The 19,169-nt window shown below is 53.9% G+C and overlaps 1 protein-coding gene across 1 annotated transcript in view; it reads left to right on the forward strand.

Moving 5' to 3' along the window:
* The window catches only part of LOC119098064 (rab effector Noc2), a 51,485-nt gene extending 32,643 nt beyond the window's left edge, over positions 1 to 18,842 (forward strand). Inside the window, exons 4-7 of the mRNA XM_037220991.1 lie at positions 7,981 to 8,110; positions 11,107 to 11,368; positions 18,688 to 18,730; positions 18,839 to 18,842. Of these exons, the coding sequence (XP_037076886.1) occupies positions 7,981 to 8,110; positions 11,107 to 11,368; positions 18,688 to 18,730; positions 18,839 to 18,842 (439 nt within the window). The remainder of the gene's footprint in view (positions 1 to 7,980; positions 8,111 to 11,106; positions 11,369 to 18,687; positions 18,731 to 18,838) is intronic.
* Positions 18,843 to 19,169: the final 327 nt, after the last annotated feature.

The following is a 19,169-nucleotide window of genomic DNA, read 5'->3' on the forward strand; positions in this document are numbered from 1 at the left end:
CCTTGCTGTGCCACCGGCCCACCACGTACCGCGCGAATTAACGTATCGATGGCACGCTACTTTTGTGGCCAGACCTGTAGTGAAGGGGGGAACTTGTCTCGCATACTGTTTGGTAGCACTCTGAGCTCGCGACAATGTGGGGTTTTTGCGAACATGTCTTACCACATAACGAGCTCCATTTTTTATCGTCGTTTATCATGCTTAACGTTATTAGATTCCCTTATTGCCTTCATCTGAAAGCCATGATTTTTGTACGGCACCTCGAAGCTTTTATGGGGCCTGAAAGTTGTTGTTCTCTTTTCTTGATAACCAATTTCGTCATTTTGCTCAAAAAGGCACGCAACACGCCGTGGGAAAACAGCACACGTTGTTCAACGTCCCTGAGGAAATGAGCCCCATAAATTGCTCCGCTGCGCTAAAGCGGCATTTCATCACACAAAGCTAGCTGAAAGCGGAGTGAGCTGGGCGATAGGCACTAGGCATTGCATGCATGATGTTATTTTGATGAGAATTATGTTGGGTTACCATCTTGCAATTGTTTCATTCCCGTCTATTCGAATTAATTGCTTGGATATGCCTTTCGCCGTCATATCTTGTTTGAAATGCTCGTTATTATTCTTAATTTCTTTACGTTTCCCGTAGTGTGTCCCGCTCCGTTAAAGGTAAAAGGCTTGATTGTGTTTATGCCCACCAGCTGCAGTTCTCGACGCGGTATTGGAGATGCCATTTGTTTTTGTATTTGTTTGCTCGAAAGCCATCCACGAGGTGGCTTTTTATATCTCCAGCTCATTACAACATTCGCCGGCTTCAATTCCTCACATCATTCACTCACTCGTTACAGCACATTACAAAAATTATATAAAGGACGATACTACAAAATATGCTATAGAACACAATATTATGGACGTGGCTGTAGAATAGGATGTTGTAAAATACGATACGATAAAGTGCGGTACGATACAATATTACACGACAGAATACGGTACTATTAAATAGGTACAAAGTCAAACAATGAATCCGATAAATGTTCCAAATTGACAACAGAATGTGCTGAACCTAGCGTACACACATCAAGATAAATGCAAATACATTTTAAGTATATGGGATCCGCACTGACTCGCAAAAATCATGGGCGTACATAAATATGGCATGCAGTCACACAGGTAACCTGCATGGACGCGTGCCCTAACATTTGCGTTTGGAAATTCGAGTTTGTATCCGTCAAAAGTCAGAGATGAAGAGATAGTCGTGATCGAGAGCAGGCGGCTGCAAGTTGCCGCGGCACGGTAAGGAAAGGCTCGCTTGATGGCTTCCAATCTGCGCCCGGATAGGTGGATAGACATTGACATGAATGGCCACGTCGCCATTGATTGAAACAGGGGAACGTGGCTAAACAAGAAATTGGACAGACGGGATGATTCTTATCATCTTCTTAAGTTTGCTTAAGTAAGTTAAGTATCATCTCTTAAGTTTACAAGCCACACTAATTTTGTTGCAAGCATAGTAAGTAGAAATATTGGAATAATAAGTAGGGTTAGGTACTTTATTGATAAAACAACGTCACATCTACTCTATAACACTTTGATTCTTCCTTACCTAAATTACTGCTGCTTGGTTTGGGGCATAAATTATGCTTCTCAACTAGATCGATTGGTAATTTTGCAAAAAAGGGCTGTGCGTCTTATAGAAAATGTGTATCCTCCGCAAAGCTCAGGGCCAATCTTTAAACGATACAAAATTTTGAAACTATCGGATATTGCTAAATCTCAAATGCTAATTGTGATGCACAAATTTTTAACTTCACAGCTCCCTGCATCATTCGATTTAATTTACAATCTCTACGAATCCAATGACATGGATATGAGGCGAGCAAAACATTTAGAACAACCTTCCTCTTATCGTAATTATAGACTATTTACAGCATTCTGTCTTGGCCCCAAGCTGTGGAACGACATTATGGTTTCATATTTTCCAAGAATAGCTGATATCCCTGTATCGAAAACCATCGTTAAGAACATCATCCGCAAGCATTTCGTGAACACATATTAACGTAACAAACATATTTGAAGACATTGCCATCCTTGTGCTGCACATATCCAACGCACTTCATATTTGACCTCCTTCATGTTTCATAATCAATTTCTGATATAAAGTCATGCACATATACCCAAATTCATGGCGCTGGGTCCGGGAGTTCTCCCAGCAACAAGCTCTGCTTAGCTGGGCGGACTCCCTGGAAATCCAGCTCAAAACCCAGCACAAAAATGACCAGGTAATTGCCCCCCCCCCCGACTTGTGACTGTATAACCCTTACTAACACGGGGAATTGAGTGGTTGTAGATTATTGGGCGGTTGTAGCGGGCTGTCATTAGCTGATTTTGGCTAATGACTACTTTAAGCCTTTTCATCTATGATTTTTCCTTACCTCTCACATAACACAATTCCCTCGGGTCTGCTCCACCTCCTCGCCTGTTTTTTTTAAAGTTTGTTTCATCTTCCTAGCTGGGAGTGCCGCGACTTGATTTTATGTTTTCTGGTGTTAACGTACGGTTTACTGCGTCGCTGGGATTGAGGGAGGGGCACTCCTGGTTACCTGTTCTTGGGTAACGGCGTAGAAAAAAATCTTGGGACTGATTGTTTTTAGTACGCCCCTCTCTTTACCAAGTCATCAACCCGGGGCCGGCCTAGAGATGCCAGAATCGGTGTTATATGCAGGCTGTGGTTCATACCAGAGATAATCCTGCCTGCAAAAGATATAACCCTTTGAATCCTCTGCGCCTAGCACCTGATCACGCCACCCCATTGACGTAGGCAGTATGATCGTGTGTGGAACAACGATGGCTCCCATAATGATATTGAAAACATCAAATGTAAACTGATGCCTGAGGCGGCACTGCGAGATTATAATTACATTGCGTTTTTGCACGACTTTGGCGACATCCCTCTCTCACGAAAGCGTTGAGTCTGCGATCGCATCGACACATTTGATGCGTCGAGAAGGTGAGATGGTCTCTCCACATATCGTGTAGTGAGAATCACAGGTTTTCTTTACATTGCGTTTGCAGCCTGTCAAGACAAAACCGGTTTTGTTCTTGCTCATTTGCAGTGTGTTTGGTCTGAACCAAGCCCGAAGTTTCTAAACTTGTACCTCCAGACAATGCTTTAGTGCGCAACACTGCTTGTTAAGAGGAGTATGGTCCAGAATCTTAGTGTCATCTGCATATGAGATCAGGCGTCCATGTGACGGGTGACGGGGAAAGTCGGTTGTGAATAGGGTGAATAATAGCGGATTCTACTACTATGGATCCCTGGAACGCTCCGTGGTTTACCGGTAGGGTAGTCAGTCCTCCACGCACCAACTGTCTCCAACCAATCAAACAGCTTTTAAGCCAATCAGGGCCTTCGTCGTGACACTGAAGTTTTGTTGTAAGCAAACCATGATCAACGCTGTCGGAAAGCCTTGAATGCGTTGACAGCAATTAGCGACGATATCCCTCCTCCGCTGTGGACGCTCCTCACCAGCTCTCCGACAGCATCGAGCAGAGCGTTTTCCGCACAGTGACATTGCCGGTAGGCATATTGAACAGGGCTGAGAACACCATTACTGTGGAGATGCGAGCTCAGCGACAAGCGACATTTTCAAGAATGTTGGATGGCACACTCAAGTGCGGCATACCATTATGACTCACGATGCTTACGTGTTTGTCCGACTGGATTCCCTCATCCACTGCATCTGTTCACGGTCGGCCCAACCCGGACGCACACCCGCAGCGCACGGCTGATTGGCTTGATCTGCGACGCTTGTGTGCTGAGTGAGCCGCGCGCCATTTTGACCGCACGGCTGTCCGGGTGGCGCGGCAAGCAGCGGATGTCAGTCTCTGCGACGCCGCCCGAGCGCCGGCTCAGTGCTGCCGCGCCAAACTTCCGGCCGGCTGGTTCTGTACAGGTCGGGTGTCACGCGCTATTGATACAGAGTGTCTCGACCGCAGTGGTGTTCGGGGAACTCGTCGTCTGTTTTCAAAGGCCGGGTGCGTGACTGATGCGCCTGTTGCGGCACGCGCCATCATTTCCGCGCCGGATTTGTCAGCGCGCGGAGAGAGGACCAGCACAGCGAAGGAGGCCGCGTGTTGGGGGGTTCGGTTTGCCAGAGTAGCGGGAAGCAACGGTTGGTTATCAAAGTTTTGGACTCGTTGAGTTGTTCTGGCTGTCGCTGCTCGCAGTTTCGCCTTAAAGGTTTTTTTATACAGAAGGTTCGCCTGATCCATCGATCAGTTTGCGATCTCGTAAAAACACTTATCCATTGCCTCGGACCGTTTGTTGGGTACCTGGGTATGCCATAATATCACGCCTTACTGTTGAATTAACCAAAAAATGTTCATGGAATTTCGGATAGCAGAGGAACGCTTTAAAACATCTCTGGAATATGGTGTGCTAGACAGCGACGTGAACGACAGTACGCCATTCGAGCCTATTCAGCGGTTGGGTAATGGTAAATGACGACTTAACCTGCACTGAATAGGAATTTGCACTAATCGTGTTATTTCGAGGTCACTTAGCCCAAAATCAAGTCACAAATATGCAAAAGATTAGAATAACAGAGGCTCAGTCTGAAAATTCGCTCGAGATCTACTTACCTTGCTTTTTGCGAAATGTGCTGTCGCCAGACCCACATTTTAGCCGCTTCCCCATCAATGAATGACCAAGCATGCTCCTGGACCTCAGTCACACACGGTCACACATACAACCTATGCTCTAGAAGCCTTCGCCGGCCAGATGTTTCTCATCCAATCCCCCCCCCCCCCCCACACTGCGCTTGAACACAAAAAGACAGCAATTCAGGAGGTTTAGGGCACCCCAAGCCGTCTACAACGCCCGATACAGACTTGTCGCAGCGGCGGGGAAAGACGTAAACACGCAAGTAAGGGTGAGAACTGCCGTGCAAGGGGAGGCTGTGGGGGATGGTACTCAAGCCCTCCCCTTTGGAAAATATGTAAGGAAAGTTATCATCTTAATCATGGCAGTGCATGGGAAGAAATGTCTCAAAGCGCCCCCGCTTCCCCCGTTCCCAGTCCTGCACAAACACTGCTCCTGTGCAGACGTATCGCCAAAAATTCTGTATTAGCAGCCTTGTCACGTCAAGCTTACCTTCCGCGAAGACGCGCCCCAATTTGTGGCAAGTCCATCGTCGGCGATTCGACCCGGAGCTTGCTGTCTGCCTTCAGATGGCTAAAAGTCCAAAAGTTTTCACACCGATGCAAGACGGTTCCCAACTCCGCTATCCAGAGCTTCACCGTGACTTGTCGAGAGCTTTGGAAGATTCCTCTGAGTGGATGGAGCGAGCTGTTCCAGACACCTGTCCTGGCGATAGTTAATACGTGGCGGAGGGCGTCCAATTTACCAATGTTTCAACCGGTGTTATCTCCAATCAACTACTGTCAAAGTTGCCAGAGCTTCGAGCGCGGCTCATTGCTTAGAATTTTGTATTCCCAGAGCCGCTACAGCGCTACGCGACCACCTTAAACCAAGAACTTCTTTGAAGCGAACACTTTTTTAAAGGCCTCCTTGAGCTCCGCGAACGATTCCGCCATCCCCAGCAGTGACCACTTCGCAGCCGGTCTGCCCGCGGCCGTCTCCACTCGCGCGACCCTCCCCCCCCCCCCTCCCGACCCTCCTCCCCCGGCGCTCGGGAGTTTGCCGGGGGCCCGGACCGGCTGCAGCTTGAGGAGCTGCCGCGTGTGTTATCTTGCGAGGCACGCGCCCCGCCTCTCACGCCCTGTCGGCCGGCCGGCTATTCCGGCGGCGGGAACGACCCGTGCAGTGGCCTCGGGCGATGGCAGGCGGCGCCTCTTGACGTGCGTCAGCACGCGTCCGGTCCGTTGTTGTTCCAGCCACAGCCATGCCTCGGCGACTGCCGGCGAAGTTCGGGTTCGTCGCCGGCGGCGTTAAATCGCTGAATTTTTCAACGTTGGCGTGAACCCACCGACAAGTGTTGTTCATGGCGGCTGCTCACGCTCTTGCGATGATTGGTGCAGCGCATTCATAGTTAAGTGGGATTGATCTCTTGGGCAGCACGTTTGATCAGCCAGCCAATATTGCAACTGCGTGCGACTCGGTTGCACCCGTCGTCCGTTATCGCGTGCGATGGTTCACACACAGACGTAAATGACAGCGAGTCTGCACAGGGGCGCTTAAAAACACCGCTTGCAGGATTTATGATATGCTGTTTACCCCGAGTGTTTCAGGCCGCTGCTCATTTTTGCTATCACTGAAAACCGGCCAGTCTTGTTTGTGCTTTACGTTGTTGTGTCCTGCGTGATGGAACGATATCGTTGTTTGCACATGTCATGAAACAGTAAATTTTCAAACACGGGCGCAACATTACTGAGCTTATCGGCGGATATGCTCAGACATTCACCCTCATGTGGCAGGCGTGCTGCCTGGTGTGACGCTATGCGCATTTCCCAAACACGCCATTGTCTAGTGACACATGCATCATTTGGAAGTGCATCTTTAAAACTGGGCCTATTATGCTGGGTGCCAGATTATTGGTATATGACTGATGGTGTCTGTTCTTTGGGTGTGTGCTGGAAAGCCGTCAAACCTGCGCACTACCTGTTGCGATCTAAGCACGCCGTGTCTACGAATGACTTGTGTAACATGGCCTGCCAATTTAAATCATCAAGCCGTGTACTTGTCTATTTTCTATTGACAATTTTCTGTTGACAAAAGAGACACAGTTATATTTTATATAACCTTATCTATTTTCTGTCTTCACCGGGGCCAAGAGAATGAGGAGGTCTTTTGCACCAATGGTTCCGTGCTGACAGCACTGCCGACTGCAGAAGGTGCCAACACCGGGCGCTGCTTCTGTGTCGTCAGGCGGCCACGCAGCAAACGCAGAGTAACGATGGCCTCTCGACAAGGAGCTTTATACAGATGAGGCCTCTTAATCAAGGACGCAATAAGGCCTAACGGCGACCCGACACCACCGACGCCCGCTGACCGGCAGGCGGGAGGTCGGGGGAGAAGGCAGGACGACTGGCGGCGCAGAGCTCCTTCGGAATCCACCGGCCCCTCGACCCCGACAGCTCGAGAGCTCCCTTGGAATCCACCGGCCCCTCGGCCCCGAGAGCCCGAGGGCTTCCTCGGAATCCACCGGCCCCTCGGCCCCGAGAGCCCGAGAGCTCCCTCGGAATCCACCGGTCCCTCGGCCCCGAGAGCCCGAGAGCTCCCTCGGAATCTACCGGTCCCTCGACCCCGAGAGCCCGAGAGCTCCCTCGGAATCCACCGGTCCCTCGCTCCCGACAACCCAGGCTCCTGCCAATCGCCATCGGCTGTGGGGCCTCCCCAGCGGCTAATCGCCGGCGGCGTTCCGTGTGAGCTCGGACGACCTCCACCAGCCGGACGAGACGAGCTTCGGCTATCAAATCCGCCATCACGACTTGATCGTCGGGACACCGGTGGCGGCGTGTCGTTTACGACGCCGTCGACCGCCGTGGTCACCGTCGTCGGCAGCCGCCGGCGAGCCGCGATGCTAGCCGATTCCAGCCGATTCCAGCCGGCCGGTCGGTCAGGCGGTGGTGCAGCTGCTCGATCAGGGCCGTCAGTGACCCAAGCGTCGGTCGACAATGCCCAGTGACTTTGTATTGCTGTCGGGTGGCTCACTCGCCGCAAACCTAGCCGCCATCGATTTGCGTCATGGTCGGCTTATGGGATGCTCCTGTAACAGACGGGCGATTTAACCTGAGCTTCGCAGTAAGCCGGTGGACTACGCGATAACAAATGCTTGCCCCACAGGAAGCTGACCGGAGGGATAGGTGGCTTCTATAGCCTGTGAACTTCCCGCAGGGTCCTATTCCAAGCTACCAGTGATATGCATCAAACTGAGCTCATCTGATCGGGTTCCAGCATCTGGTAGCTTGCCTCAGCTCAGCGGTCTCGTGTGATGCTTCACATAGTGACTCGTGGTGCATCCCGCAGTAAGCTGGTGGATAGGCTGGAGAACATGAGACGGCACGCGGTCGGCAACGGCGCCAGCACGTGCGTCCTCTGCGGAGAGAAGTTCGGACTGCTGGCCAGCTCCAAACTCAAGTGCAGGGACTGTCTCAAGGTGCGTGCCGTCCGCGGCCAGCGTGAAGCTGCTGCAGCGCTGGTGGTAGTTCTCGGTGACATCGCAGACCGAGCTGGCATTAGTAGAATAGCGGGAACATGTTCAGCGTGGACGGTCGAGCCCGGTCCGTCCATTATGGTTTTGGAGGCCAATATTCTCGTAAGCACTGATGGTGGCTTCTTGCTGTTTTTAAGAAACAAAACACGTAATTCTTTGTATGCTGTGCTGTATTATTCTTAGGGCATTTATTTACAAGCTATAGAACTATGCATGGATTTCCTGCAGTTTTGCAATAAAACAAGCTCCCATCGGACTCACGGGGCGAACAAAATATGCTCATTGCAAAAGCCCGTACGACATGGGTCGAAAAATGAAGAGATTTTAACGCACAAAAGAGCAGACAATCGTGATAGCAAAATGTCCGTTTACATGAGCAGCCTGTCTCGCGCGTTCGTGCGTGATCCAGGGAACAAGCTGAGCAATAGCTGACAAGCAATTAAGCTGCGCATCTGGAAAACCAGAGATACGTGGCTCAATGCGGGAAATAAGCAGGAAAGGGCGGTGCCCGCCCCGCCTGCCAGGGTTGAGAGGCAGGGTATACCATATAGCCCCAGCAGCTTAGCACGTAGTAAAGGCCCAATGTCACGTAAAGACCATAGGACGGCCAGCTTTGGGGCATTCTGAAAACCCGATATCCAGATCTCGACTGCCGGAGCAGATAGCAGCGTGTCACTAACGTCATGGTGCAGGCGATCGTACCTTCTGCCAATCACCGACCAGTCTGAACACCATCCGATCCGCGGTTGCGTCGGTAAGCGACCGGGAAACAGGCACCGTCACCTTCCCGAAACCGGTCTCAAGCAGATCCCACTGTGGCCTAAACCGGAGGGGTCGTGTCGTGACAACTTCACAGGCTGGTGGTCAGTCTCAGAGCCCAGTGCTCCGTGACTGAAGCTCAACACAAGTATTTGTTGTAGTAGTTTGACTGCAGTTACCGCACACATGTCAGTCACACAGTCTTGGTTTCTCTGAAATGAAAATATGTAGATAAGACAGTACCGTTAGCGTCATTCCTTGTAGAATAACCAGGAGAAAGGAAAGATAGATACGTTGACATTTGAGCTACATGCCTTTAACGAAACGAATGTGAGTGATAAATTCATCTTTCGAAATTGCCGGCCGATTCCACTCGTTTTTTGGTTTTTGTTTTGAAACAGGCAAGCCACAGGTTTTACAATTACCAACATTAAGGGATAAAGCAAGCAGCAACTGCCAGAGATAAATGCGATACAGTATCTGTCAAACTAAGGACTCAAATACTAAGTAATGCGTATCACGACTTGCCTCGCGAACCCTACCTCGGTGAATGAATGTGAACCTCATGAATGACAGCCAAATTCGGTGAATGTCATGAATGGCAGTGCACTGACCGGCACAATTTGAATGAATTCAGAGGATGCTGGACTCCATTACTTGTGCTTTGGAATCTTCCAATGACGGAAATGCTCGTCTCTTATGTCTGTTATCGCCTTGTCGTGCCGCGTTGCGCAAAGCGTCTTACCAGTGATGATCGCCATTGGGGCTGAGTATGTGCTGACCGCATGGTTCATAACGATCAACCAGATCGCCGAGGAGAGAGGGTGTGGAGAGGATCTGCACCTTGCGCAATCTCATCACCCATGGTTGCAACTTAGCTAGGCTTGTCATGGTGTTGCAGTAGGCAATAAGCTGGCCTTGACGTGCTGGCCGGAGGGGCTAGGGACGTGTCAGGCCTGCATGTGCGGGGGCGGAACGCTGGGTACAAGCCGCGGCCTTTAAAGTGCCCTATGAACTTCTTACTCAGGTGCCGCAGCGTCCCCCACAATAGCTGCTGGCTGCGGGCGTGTCAGCGAAATCTTGGAGGAGCTATCACACTGTGTACAGTGATATGCAAGCCAACTTGCATTGCAGGGCATGTGGCGCCTTGGTCGATAATGCTAACTTGACTGCATAGCTTCCAAGTGAATCTGGCGCAGTCAAATGCTCTAAAACGTCGGTTAAATTGATGGCGCTTGAAGAAGTTTTGTTAAACTTTGCTGCGGCCTAAACAGCTTTGTTTGCAGTTTGGCTACGTGTTCATTCAAGCGGATGAGAAACAAGTAGACCACAAGAGACCTATTGTAAAATGTATGCAGGCTTTGGCTCCTGAAAGACCAAAGTTGGGCTCGACGGGTCGCGGCGGTGGGTTACGGAGCTTGTTTGGGGTGCGTGCTGTCGTGACTGCTGCTGGTTTGCGGCATTTGGGCCCAGCGGACTTCAACATTTCTACAGCGGATTTTTACAGCGGATGTTTACAGTGGAAGCCGCACATCTGCATGACCTTCTGGTGCCATGTTGGGAAGTCTCTTGTGTGTAGGGCAACTTACATCCTCCTATAGGTTGAACTGAGTGGTCACTGTTAACTCATATAGCCAGAATGCATTCGAATATTTAGTTGTATATTATTATGACTCCAATTCTCGTACTAGAGCACAACAATAACCAACGCCACTCCGAGCAACTTAACCCCGCGCAGTTAAATCCGAAACGGTAGCTTGTTCTGGGGGGCGTGCGGGCGAGTCCACAGAAGGGGGAGGGGGGGGGGGGGGCTGAGGAGAGCTCATTACTGAAAACTGAGTTTATCGCCGCGCAGGCAAGTGCAATATTTTGCTTGTCGTAAAATAAAATCGCACGCTCCCGATCTTCTTATTTTCACACGACCTCAACTTATTAACTGTTAACTTTTATTGACGCAATAGTACTAAATGCCATACCTATGTAGAGGCGCAAACCCTCTGGTGCCACGAAGATGGGCTCGGTGATTTTCACCTCCTGGCGATGTCATCAGCCTGTATGTTAGACACGGTTCGGCGTTCACAGCTCCCCGTAGCCGCGTGTGTTGATTTTCCAGGCCACCCTGCGCCGCATGCCGACTCTCGTCCGACTCTCACCGCCTTCCCCCCACCCCCTCCCTGTAGGCGGTGTGTCATAAGTGCGTGGTGGACACCTCGTCAGCGGGCGGTGAGCAGTGGCTGCTCTGCAAGATCTGCGCCGAGACGCGTGAAGTCTGGAAGAAGTCGGGCGCCTGGTTCTTCAAGGGCATGCCGCGTTACGTGGTGCCCGACCCGAAGCGGCCGGCGGTGGCCAACGGCACGCGCCGACGCGTCATCTCGGCAGAGCCGTCGCCGCGCTCGTCCGTCCGCTACAGCTGGGCCAAGCACGTGCAGACCAGCGGCAACGGTGAGAGGCCGCCAGCCAGCCCGAGCCATCGGCAGGGCCCGATGGGGATGAGCAGCGACAAATGCTGGTGACCTCGGGGTTGTATCCGTATTTAGGAACCGTCCATGAATTATGCCACGCATGGAGGGGTACGAGAATAGAGCGTAATAGACGCGTAACAAGCGAGGAAGTGGTAGGATTTTGACAGCGTAGCGCCACGCTTAGGTGTGGTTTTAGGTCATGCTAAAATGTTTAAATTTAAGTTAAAACCTTGAGACGGGGTGCTGTTGGCTTCCTGCAATGACAAGGAACACGCCCGGGTATTTGTTTTTGTATCTGCAGCTCAGTTGGCGACTAAACGGATAGTGCTTTCCTGGAACATTACGCTTAACACAGCCAGGGGGTCGCTCAGCGTATCCAGAGCGTAACCGGGGCGAGTGAAGGGCTGATAAATGACAAAAAAATACGTAACGTAATTTATGGACGGCTCCTTAGATATATGACCAGGTTGTAATATCATTAAGCTACCGCTAATAGATCTGTCCAGGGTACTGGTGCTCCCAAGGTATTAGTTACCAGATGCACGCAAATTATCGGAGTATGTGGGTGGGCCTGTGCCGTTAAGCCAATATGGGTTGGTGTCTACAGAGTATTTTCAATATATATATATATATATATATATATATATATATATATATATATGTATGTATGTATGTATGCGCACGCTAACGGCAATCCACGACATACCGTGGTGTTTCCATTACCGCCAGCGGCTTATGTCAGGACTGAGGTACGCTGAAGGTACTTTCAGTTCATAAGCTCGCTGGACAGGAACAGTGGTGAAGCTGGAGATGCTACGCATGCGTGTTGGACGAATGCCCCCACCCCCGTGCAATAGATGTATATGGAAATAGAGGAGAGTAAAGCAGCTATTGCTGAAACGTTTTGCGAATGTTACAATGCGTATTGGAGGCTTCGGTACCGCATGCCGTTACGAAATTATTGCGGCATACTTGCGATAGGCTATGTCAGACCAGTACCTGGGCATGCTCGTGCATATTTTCCTGACAATGAATGCCCTGATAACAGGACTTCCGTCATGGATGTAGCGCATACATGATGGAGCACGCGAAAACTCAAGCAGAACATAATACGGTATGTTTGGTGAACTGATGATGTCCTTATCGGCAGCGTTTTTAGATTGTATATTACGACTCACTACTTATAACGTTAATCCGGCCTAACTAAAATAGGCTTTAGTCATTAAGCATTCCAAAATATCATTTTTAAAAGCTGAGGAATGCATTGTATCCACACCATACGCTGGTCCCAGATCCAATACATCGATTGGCTCCGGTTGAACGGTGCGTTCTAAACAGTTTTCACAAACCACTTGTTGTTTACAAGAGATAACAATGCATGAAAGCATGGATCGCGTGCTTTCATATTTTATTTTATCAATATCGCGATCAGACAAATTTCCACACCAAGGAGGAACTGGCCGGCCCCTCCTACAGAGGCCGCCCAACAGACGAGAGACACCAGCTGGGCCGAAGCTGCCGAAGCCTCTGACGGCATCAGGGTGCTTAAGTGGGATAAAAATACCAGCGCCAGACGTGACCAATTCCCCGAAGATTAGTCTCAGTCTCTCACCGCCGTCCTCGGTCGCGCTAGGAAGCAAACGCGGACGACAGTACCCTTGTGCTGCCAATTTAGCGGGTCTTGCGGTCTTATTCGGTTTGTCGGCGCGCATTACCGCACACCCATCCACCGGCCATGGAGGCCGTCGCCGGACTACCCGGGGGGGGGGGGGGGGGGCGGCGGGTGCCAGCTCAGCGCACCACCACCAGCCAACATGCACGATGAGACTAATGTGTGCCAATTTCTGAGACGGGGAGCAGAAGCCTCCACCGGGCGTGCGCCTGTCAACAGAGAGAGACGAGGTTTCTACGGCTCCGGGCTGGTCTTGGAGCCAGCGTCGCTGTCGACGGCACCGGAGCCAGAGTGGGCAGCGCCGCTCCCGAGCTGTCCGCTCCCGCTCCCGCTGCCGAGCCCCCGCGATTGTCCGCTGCTCGGCGCCGAACCGGAGCCGCTGGCCAAGCTGGCTTCTGCCGACGGTCCACCGCTGCCCGTGATAGAGGCCGAGACCGTGCCCGAGGCGGAGCTGGAGCCAGGGCCGGAGCCGGAGCCGGAGCCGGAGCCGGAGCCGGAGCCGGGGCCGGGGCCGGGGCCGGAGCCGGAGCCGGAGCCGGAGCCGGAGCCGGAGCCGGAGCCAGAGCCAGAGCCAGAGCCAGAGCCAGAGCCGGAGTGGCTAGTGCTGGAGACAAGTTGCGTCGAGCGACGACGGGCCGATTCGGCGCCGGAGCCGGAGCCAGAACCGGAGCCGGGTCCGGAGCCGGAGCCGGAGCCGGAGCCGGAGCCGGAGCCGGAACCGGAACCGGAACCGGAACCGGAACCGGAGCCGCTATGCGCCGAGCGGCGGCGGCCCGAGGCACGGCCCTCGTCACTGCTGCCGCCGGACGACCAGTCAGAGCTGCTGCTGTCAGAGCTGGCGGCCAGCCGACGGCGTGCCAACTCCAGCAGCGAGCTGACAGCGCTGCTGACCGTGCTCACCCGCTCCTCTACGCCTGCCACCACCTCCTCGGCCTCCTCTTCGGCGGCGGCCGCGCGTCGCGCCGCGCCCGACACGATGGTGTGCACGGCGGCGGTGAGACGCTGCGCTGAGCGCATCACCTCGCGCACCACGACCGCGCCCTTCTGGGCGACCTCCTCCGGCGGCGAGCGTGCGGCTGCCTTCTCTGCCGCGGCCTGGTCCGCCGCTGCGGCGGCGGCGGCGGCGGCCGCGGCCTCGTCCGCCGCCTGCCCGGCCAGGATCTCCTCCAAGAGGAGCGACTCGGGCAGTGGTGGCGGCCGCTTGGACTGGCCGGCGCGGTAGGCGAGCGGCGCCAGGTCCTGGTGCAGCTCGTCGCGCCGTCCCATAAAGTCGTCACTGCCCTTGCGGCAGCGCGCCGTGATCCAGAGGTGGCCCTCGTCCGTCACCACGCGGCGGATCTTCTTGGGGTCGTCGTAGTCGTAGACGGTGCGGCACTGCGGGTCATACAGCCCGTCGCCGGCGTCGAACATGTCGGCCGGCACGGGCCGCGGCGGCTCGCGGTCGGTGAGCTGGGAGCGGCCCGCTGGCCGCAGGCCACCCTGCACCTCGGACCAGTACCGTCTGTCCGGGTAATCACAGTACTTCCAGTCGCGGTGGGAGAAGCTCAGGCCGTCGGGGAACGTGTACAGGCCGTTGGTGCAGACACCGTGCTGCCACTGGCCCTCGTACTTGCCGCCGTCGAGAAAGAGCAGCGTGCCCGTGCCGTGGAAGCGGCCGTCCCGGAACTCTCCCCCGTAGCGCACCCCAGAGGGCAGGGTGAGCGCGCCGAGTCCCTCCCAGCGCCAGGCGAACACCTGCGACCATGGGTGCGGTGCGAGGAAGACGCGCCGAAAGCGTGCGTGCAGTGTGCGGTGAAAAAGTCACACAGGTGAAGGACACGCCGCACGGTTGAGGAGCTCGTTGCATGCTGGAACACGCCACACTTGTGTAGGGAATGTCACACAGATGCAAGACGCGTCACAAAAACGCAGAGTACGTCTAAAGACAATCTACGCGTCGTAGGGACCACTGTGCGCGGTATTGACCACAGACAATAAAGACAGCACAGGCTAGAAACCTGTTGCGGGCTCCTTACACGGGGCAGAGCGTATAACGGAGGCGCGCGTTTATATCCGCACATGAGACGCGGAAGACGGAATCCAAACCAGTCACGTTAGCAATATGCACAGCATGCATATGAACACATTAATCGCCACTTGGACACTCGACATGTGTCGTAATGAGTTACACTGTCACATGCCACAAAGAATCGCACACACACGCCTCACGTCACACAAAGTCACACGTCGGCACTGTGTTATTTGCCGAGGCAAGGACATTTCAACTGTCACGCGCACTGAGCATGTCCTGAGTAGGCAGGAGTGCCTGGCATATGTGCATTTAATACACCACGCAAACGTGGGAGGCATCCTATTTTAAGCGCTCGGAACAGTACCAAAGCAGGCCTGGCACAGACACAAACACAGACGCACGTCATGTTTTGTCAGGCATTTTCACGGCCAGGCGTCTGCCAGCTGTATCTGATGGCAATACACAGAGCATTGCGATCCCGGTCGCCATGAGACACGGTTTCTGGCTGCTGGGGATGCATTTCTCGTAGCCAAGCGTGCGGAGTATCAAAAGCGACCTGTTCATCACACCAGGTATCATCGCTGTTACATCACACCAGGTATCATCGCTGTTCATCACACCAGGTATCATCGCTGATCTCTTACCAATCTGTTTCGTCACCCATGACACATGCCGATGCGCAAACATGCGACTGATTTTTTGAAGATTTTTTCGTCACCGATTACGTAAAAACGCTTACATTTCTAACATTGACATTGTAACATCGACATCTAAAGAACAACAGGATTTTTTTAAAAAGACTTCTCGAGGTATCTGCAATCCAGCACCATGTGGTTGGCGGGCTGCGGCGCGGCAGCACGACCCTGCTCTGACCTGGCCCTGGTAGAGGTCACCGGTGGGCGTGGGTTCGCTCAGCTCCAGCGGGCAGCTGGGGTCGGGCTGCTCGGAGTCGGGAGCCACCACCAGCCGCACCGTGTCCGGGTCAGCCAGCCTCGTGCCCTCAGGGTGAAGGCACGCCGGCGGCGGCTCGTCCGGCCGGTACGAGAAGTACTTCATCACGCCGGGTGGCCGCGGGGCTGCCGCGGAGAGCGTGGGAGCGAACGCGGGCGACGGCCGACCCTGCGATCCTGTCTCGGACTGGCGGCCCGTCGGGCGCTGCCAGCGCCCTGTCGTGGTGGTTAGCGCTCTCGGCTCTCACAGCTAGAAAAGCGTATGTTGGCGATGGCGGGGGTTTTCCCTCATCTTCGGGGAGGAGGAGGCAACATAACGCGAAGTCGTGGTGGCAATTACCCGTGCTGGCCACGAAAATGCGGGCTAACGCTATTAAGCAGCAGGGTGCCAGAAAAACATGGCATGGCAGCCTGAATTGTATCAGTGGAAACGCAACTGAGAATGCGAAATATATAAACGATGTCTGCATTCACGTGATGAACATTTCCCGACGCCACTAACTAACTTCTGGGACGACGTCACTAACTTCTGATGTATAAGCTCGCTTTCATATGCATGACATGGTATCTAATTTTCATAAATCGTAGTTCTGAGGTACTACGGTTGACTGATTTCCCTTGCGAAGGATTCTGAATCTTGGAGAGGTTCTTCCTCATCACACCTGGCTTGGGACCCACGCCAGATCACCACCGGCTGCGAAGCAACTCTCAGCCCTGCCTCCATACCGTTACGCCTGCAATCGTCGTTGGCGTCTGCCATTCCAAGTGGCCCCAAGTGCCAGCGCAAGTGGCGCGGGAGGCTGAATTGACCTCAAGTAGCTGCGTCGGTTACCCCTCGCTGCCATGGGGACTCGTCGGTGGCGGCCGCCGGACGGGCCGAGTCGCTCGCTGACCTTTATCAGCCGCGATATTGACGGTGATCCGAGGCTGGGCCGGCCTACCCGTCTGGACCAGGCCACAGCGGTCTCACCAGGACCGTCGGCAGCGAGCGGGCCCACTGATGGGGACGCCTACGCAAGGAGGAAGGCAGGAGGGTGGGGCCAGCAAGATGGAAGGAGAGGAGCTAAGAGGACTGGAAAGTGTTTAAGGCGTTGAAGTGATGTGAAATAGGAGTCATTTTATCTGTGATCGCTTCATGCGTTGGTATAGTCACAGGCATTGTCACGGCCTGAATGAAATTTGAGTTTAGCGCCTAAGCCGCCCATTTAGCCGAAGGCTGGGATTGGAGCTGAGTCTACTGACACAGAGGTCGTCAAACTGCTCATTCAGCCTGAGGCTAGGATCGGAGCTGAGTCTAAGACACAGAGGTCGGCATGTCAAAACCTCTGGGCCACTTATGCTGATGAAGGATGGGGACAGAGGTGAAGGGAATGGAAATACCCACAAGAAAGGATAGGATAATAATAAATGGGAAGAGGCAGCGACTCCTGGAGTAGATTTCGCCGAAGACCACTATTTCTCGCGGCTGTGCAAACGCTTTGTGTTTCGCAATTTCGCCCCACCGCTCGGGGACTTCCAGGCGCGATGTCTTGTTCTGAGAGGACTTTTGTTTGCACCGGAAGTCAGCAAACAACGACCGCTGTTGTACTGCTTTAAATTGCGCTGACGTCGCGCAGACCTGCGTTTGCAGATAACTGAGCAGGAAAATGCTCTTCCTCAAGAAGACATGTGTCGAAACTGGTTTGGTTGCGTGACGACGCGGGGCATTCTGGAGGAAATTTTGGTAGCAGAGGGAGATGAATAGATTGAAAGGCATTGGAATAATCCGTGGTGAAAGGGCACAAATCAAAGAATCGTGTGAATTGTAAATGTCACTCCCACTGTACATGCCTTATTGTGTGCGCTGAATCCGGTCCACTGTCCCCCTCCCCCCCCCCCCCCCCAAGCCTGTGTATTTGTACCATTCAGATCGATCGCTGGCATTGCTCTGAATGGTGACTAACGCCCTTACCGGGCATCATTTATCTTATACGTCGTTGACAATTCCTGTCGGTATGCACTCAGCTTCGGAGTAGCCAGGTGTATTGGAATCATTTAAACATGATGCTCATTTAGCAGGAGTAGGGGGCGTCAGAAGTGTAGTGGTTAACTCGTCTGCGTTAAGCACCGCGCGTCTGGTGCACCAGAGGTACGGGATTCGATTCCCGCGGTGCCCGCCCTTCCTACCAGGGTGTAGGGCAGGTGACGCCATATAACCTCAGCAGCTAGGTGCGTCGTAAAGCCCCAATGACACACGCGATGATCATTCAGCTCTAATCCTTTTGCTTTTTGTCTTGTTTATTCTGGCGTATATAGATACCGCACGCCTGCTCGTAGGCCTTCGCGCGAAAGAATCTTGTTCCTGCAGCGCGACGTAATTTGCATTTTCCGTGGGTGGTGACGCCCTGGTTTGTTTGCGTTGTGCTGGTTAACGTAGGTGGGTAAATACCCCACAACCCGTATCCTCACACGACAGAAGGGCCTGCTGTGTGGCCAGCAGTCGCCCACTCGCATTACCCCAGCTCAGGCCACGGAAACCAAGCCCGTGGAAAGCAAAACTTCCTGACGTCCTCACTGTCCTCAGGGTAACCGCTCAGCCCAGCCAGAGGACCCGGTCGGCCGGCGGCCGGGGAGCGGCCCGACCCGGCGGTCGACTCCAGCTGACCTCTGACCTGACGCGCCCGCAGGCGAGCTGCCCAGCGCGGGGCCCAGTCCGCCGGCGGCCGGGGAGCGGCCCGACCCGGCCGCCGACTCCAGCTCGGACGAGGAGGACGCGCCGCCGCGCTCCGCCGTCCGGCGCGTCACCACCTACGAGCGCGTGGCGCCGTGCGTCACCAGGTGAGACGCGCCCGCCGCTCACCGCGCGCGCTCACCCACGCTCACCCGTTCTCGCGGCGCGGGCGGCGCCAGCAGATCTGACGGCGGCGCGGCCCGTTTCGGGACGCCCTCCGAGCGACAAGCCGGTGGTGTTGACCGCGCGCTCGCTGAGGACTCCGCCCTCACGCCGCGTCCCAGCGCGGCGTCCCGATCGCGTTGTGCGATGCCACTGGTGCGCGGCGCTCGGCGATGCCACTGGTGCGCGGCGCTCGGCTGTTGGCCGGGAGCGTATGTAGATGCCGCACAGTGCACTGCATGTGTGTGCGTGGTGCGACTTGCACCTGCAATACAT

This window comes from Pollicipes pollicipes, unplaced genomic scaffold (assembly GCF_011947565.3).
Source record: "Pollicipes pollicipes isolate AB1234 unplaced genomic scaffold, Ppol_2.1 Scaffold_4740;HRSCAF=5597_pilon_pilon_pilon, whole genome shotgun sequence".
Taxonomy (NCBI): domain Eukaryota; kingdom Metazoa; phylum Arthropoda; class Thecostraca; order Pollicipedomorpha; family Pollicipedidae; genus Pollicipes; species Pollicipes pollicipes.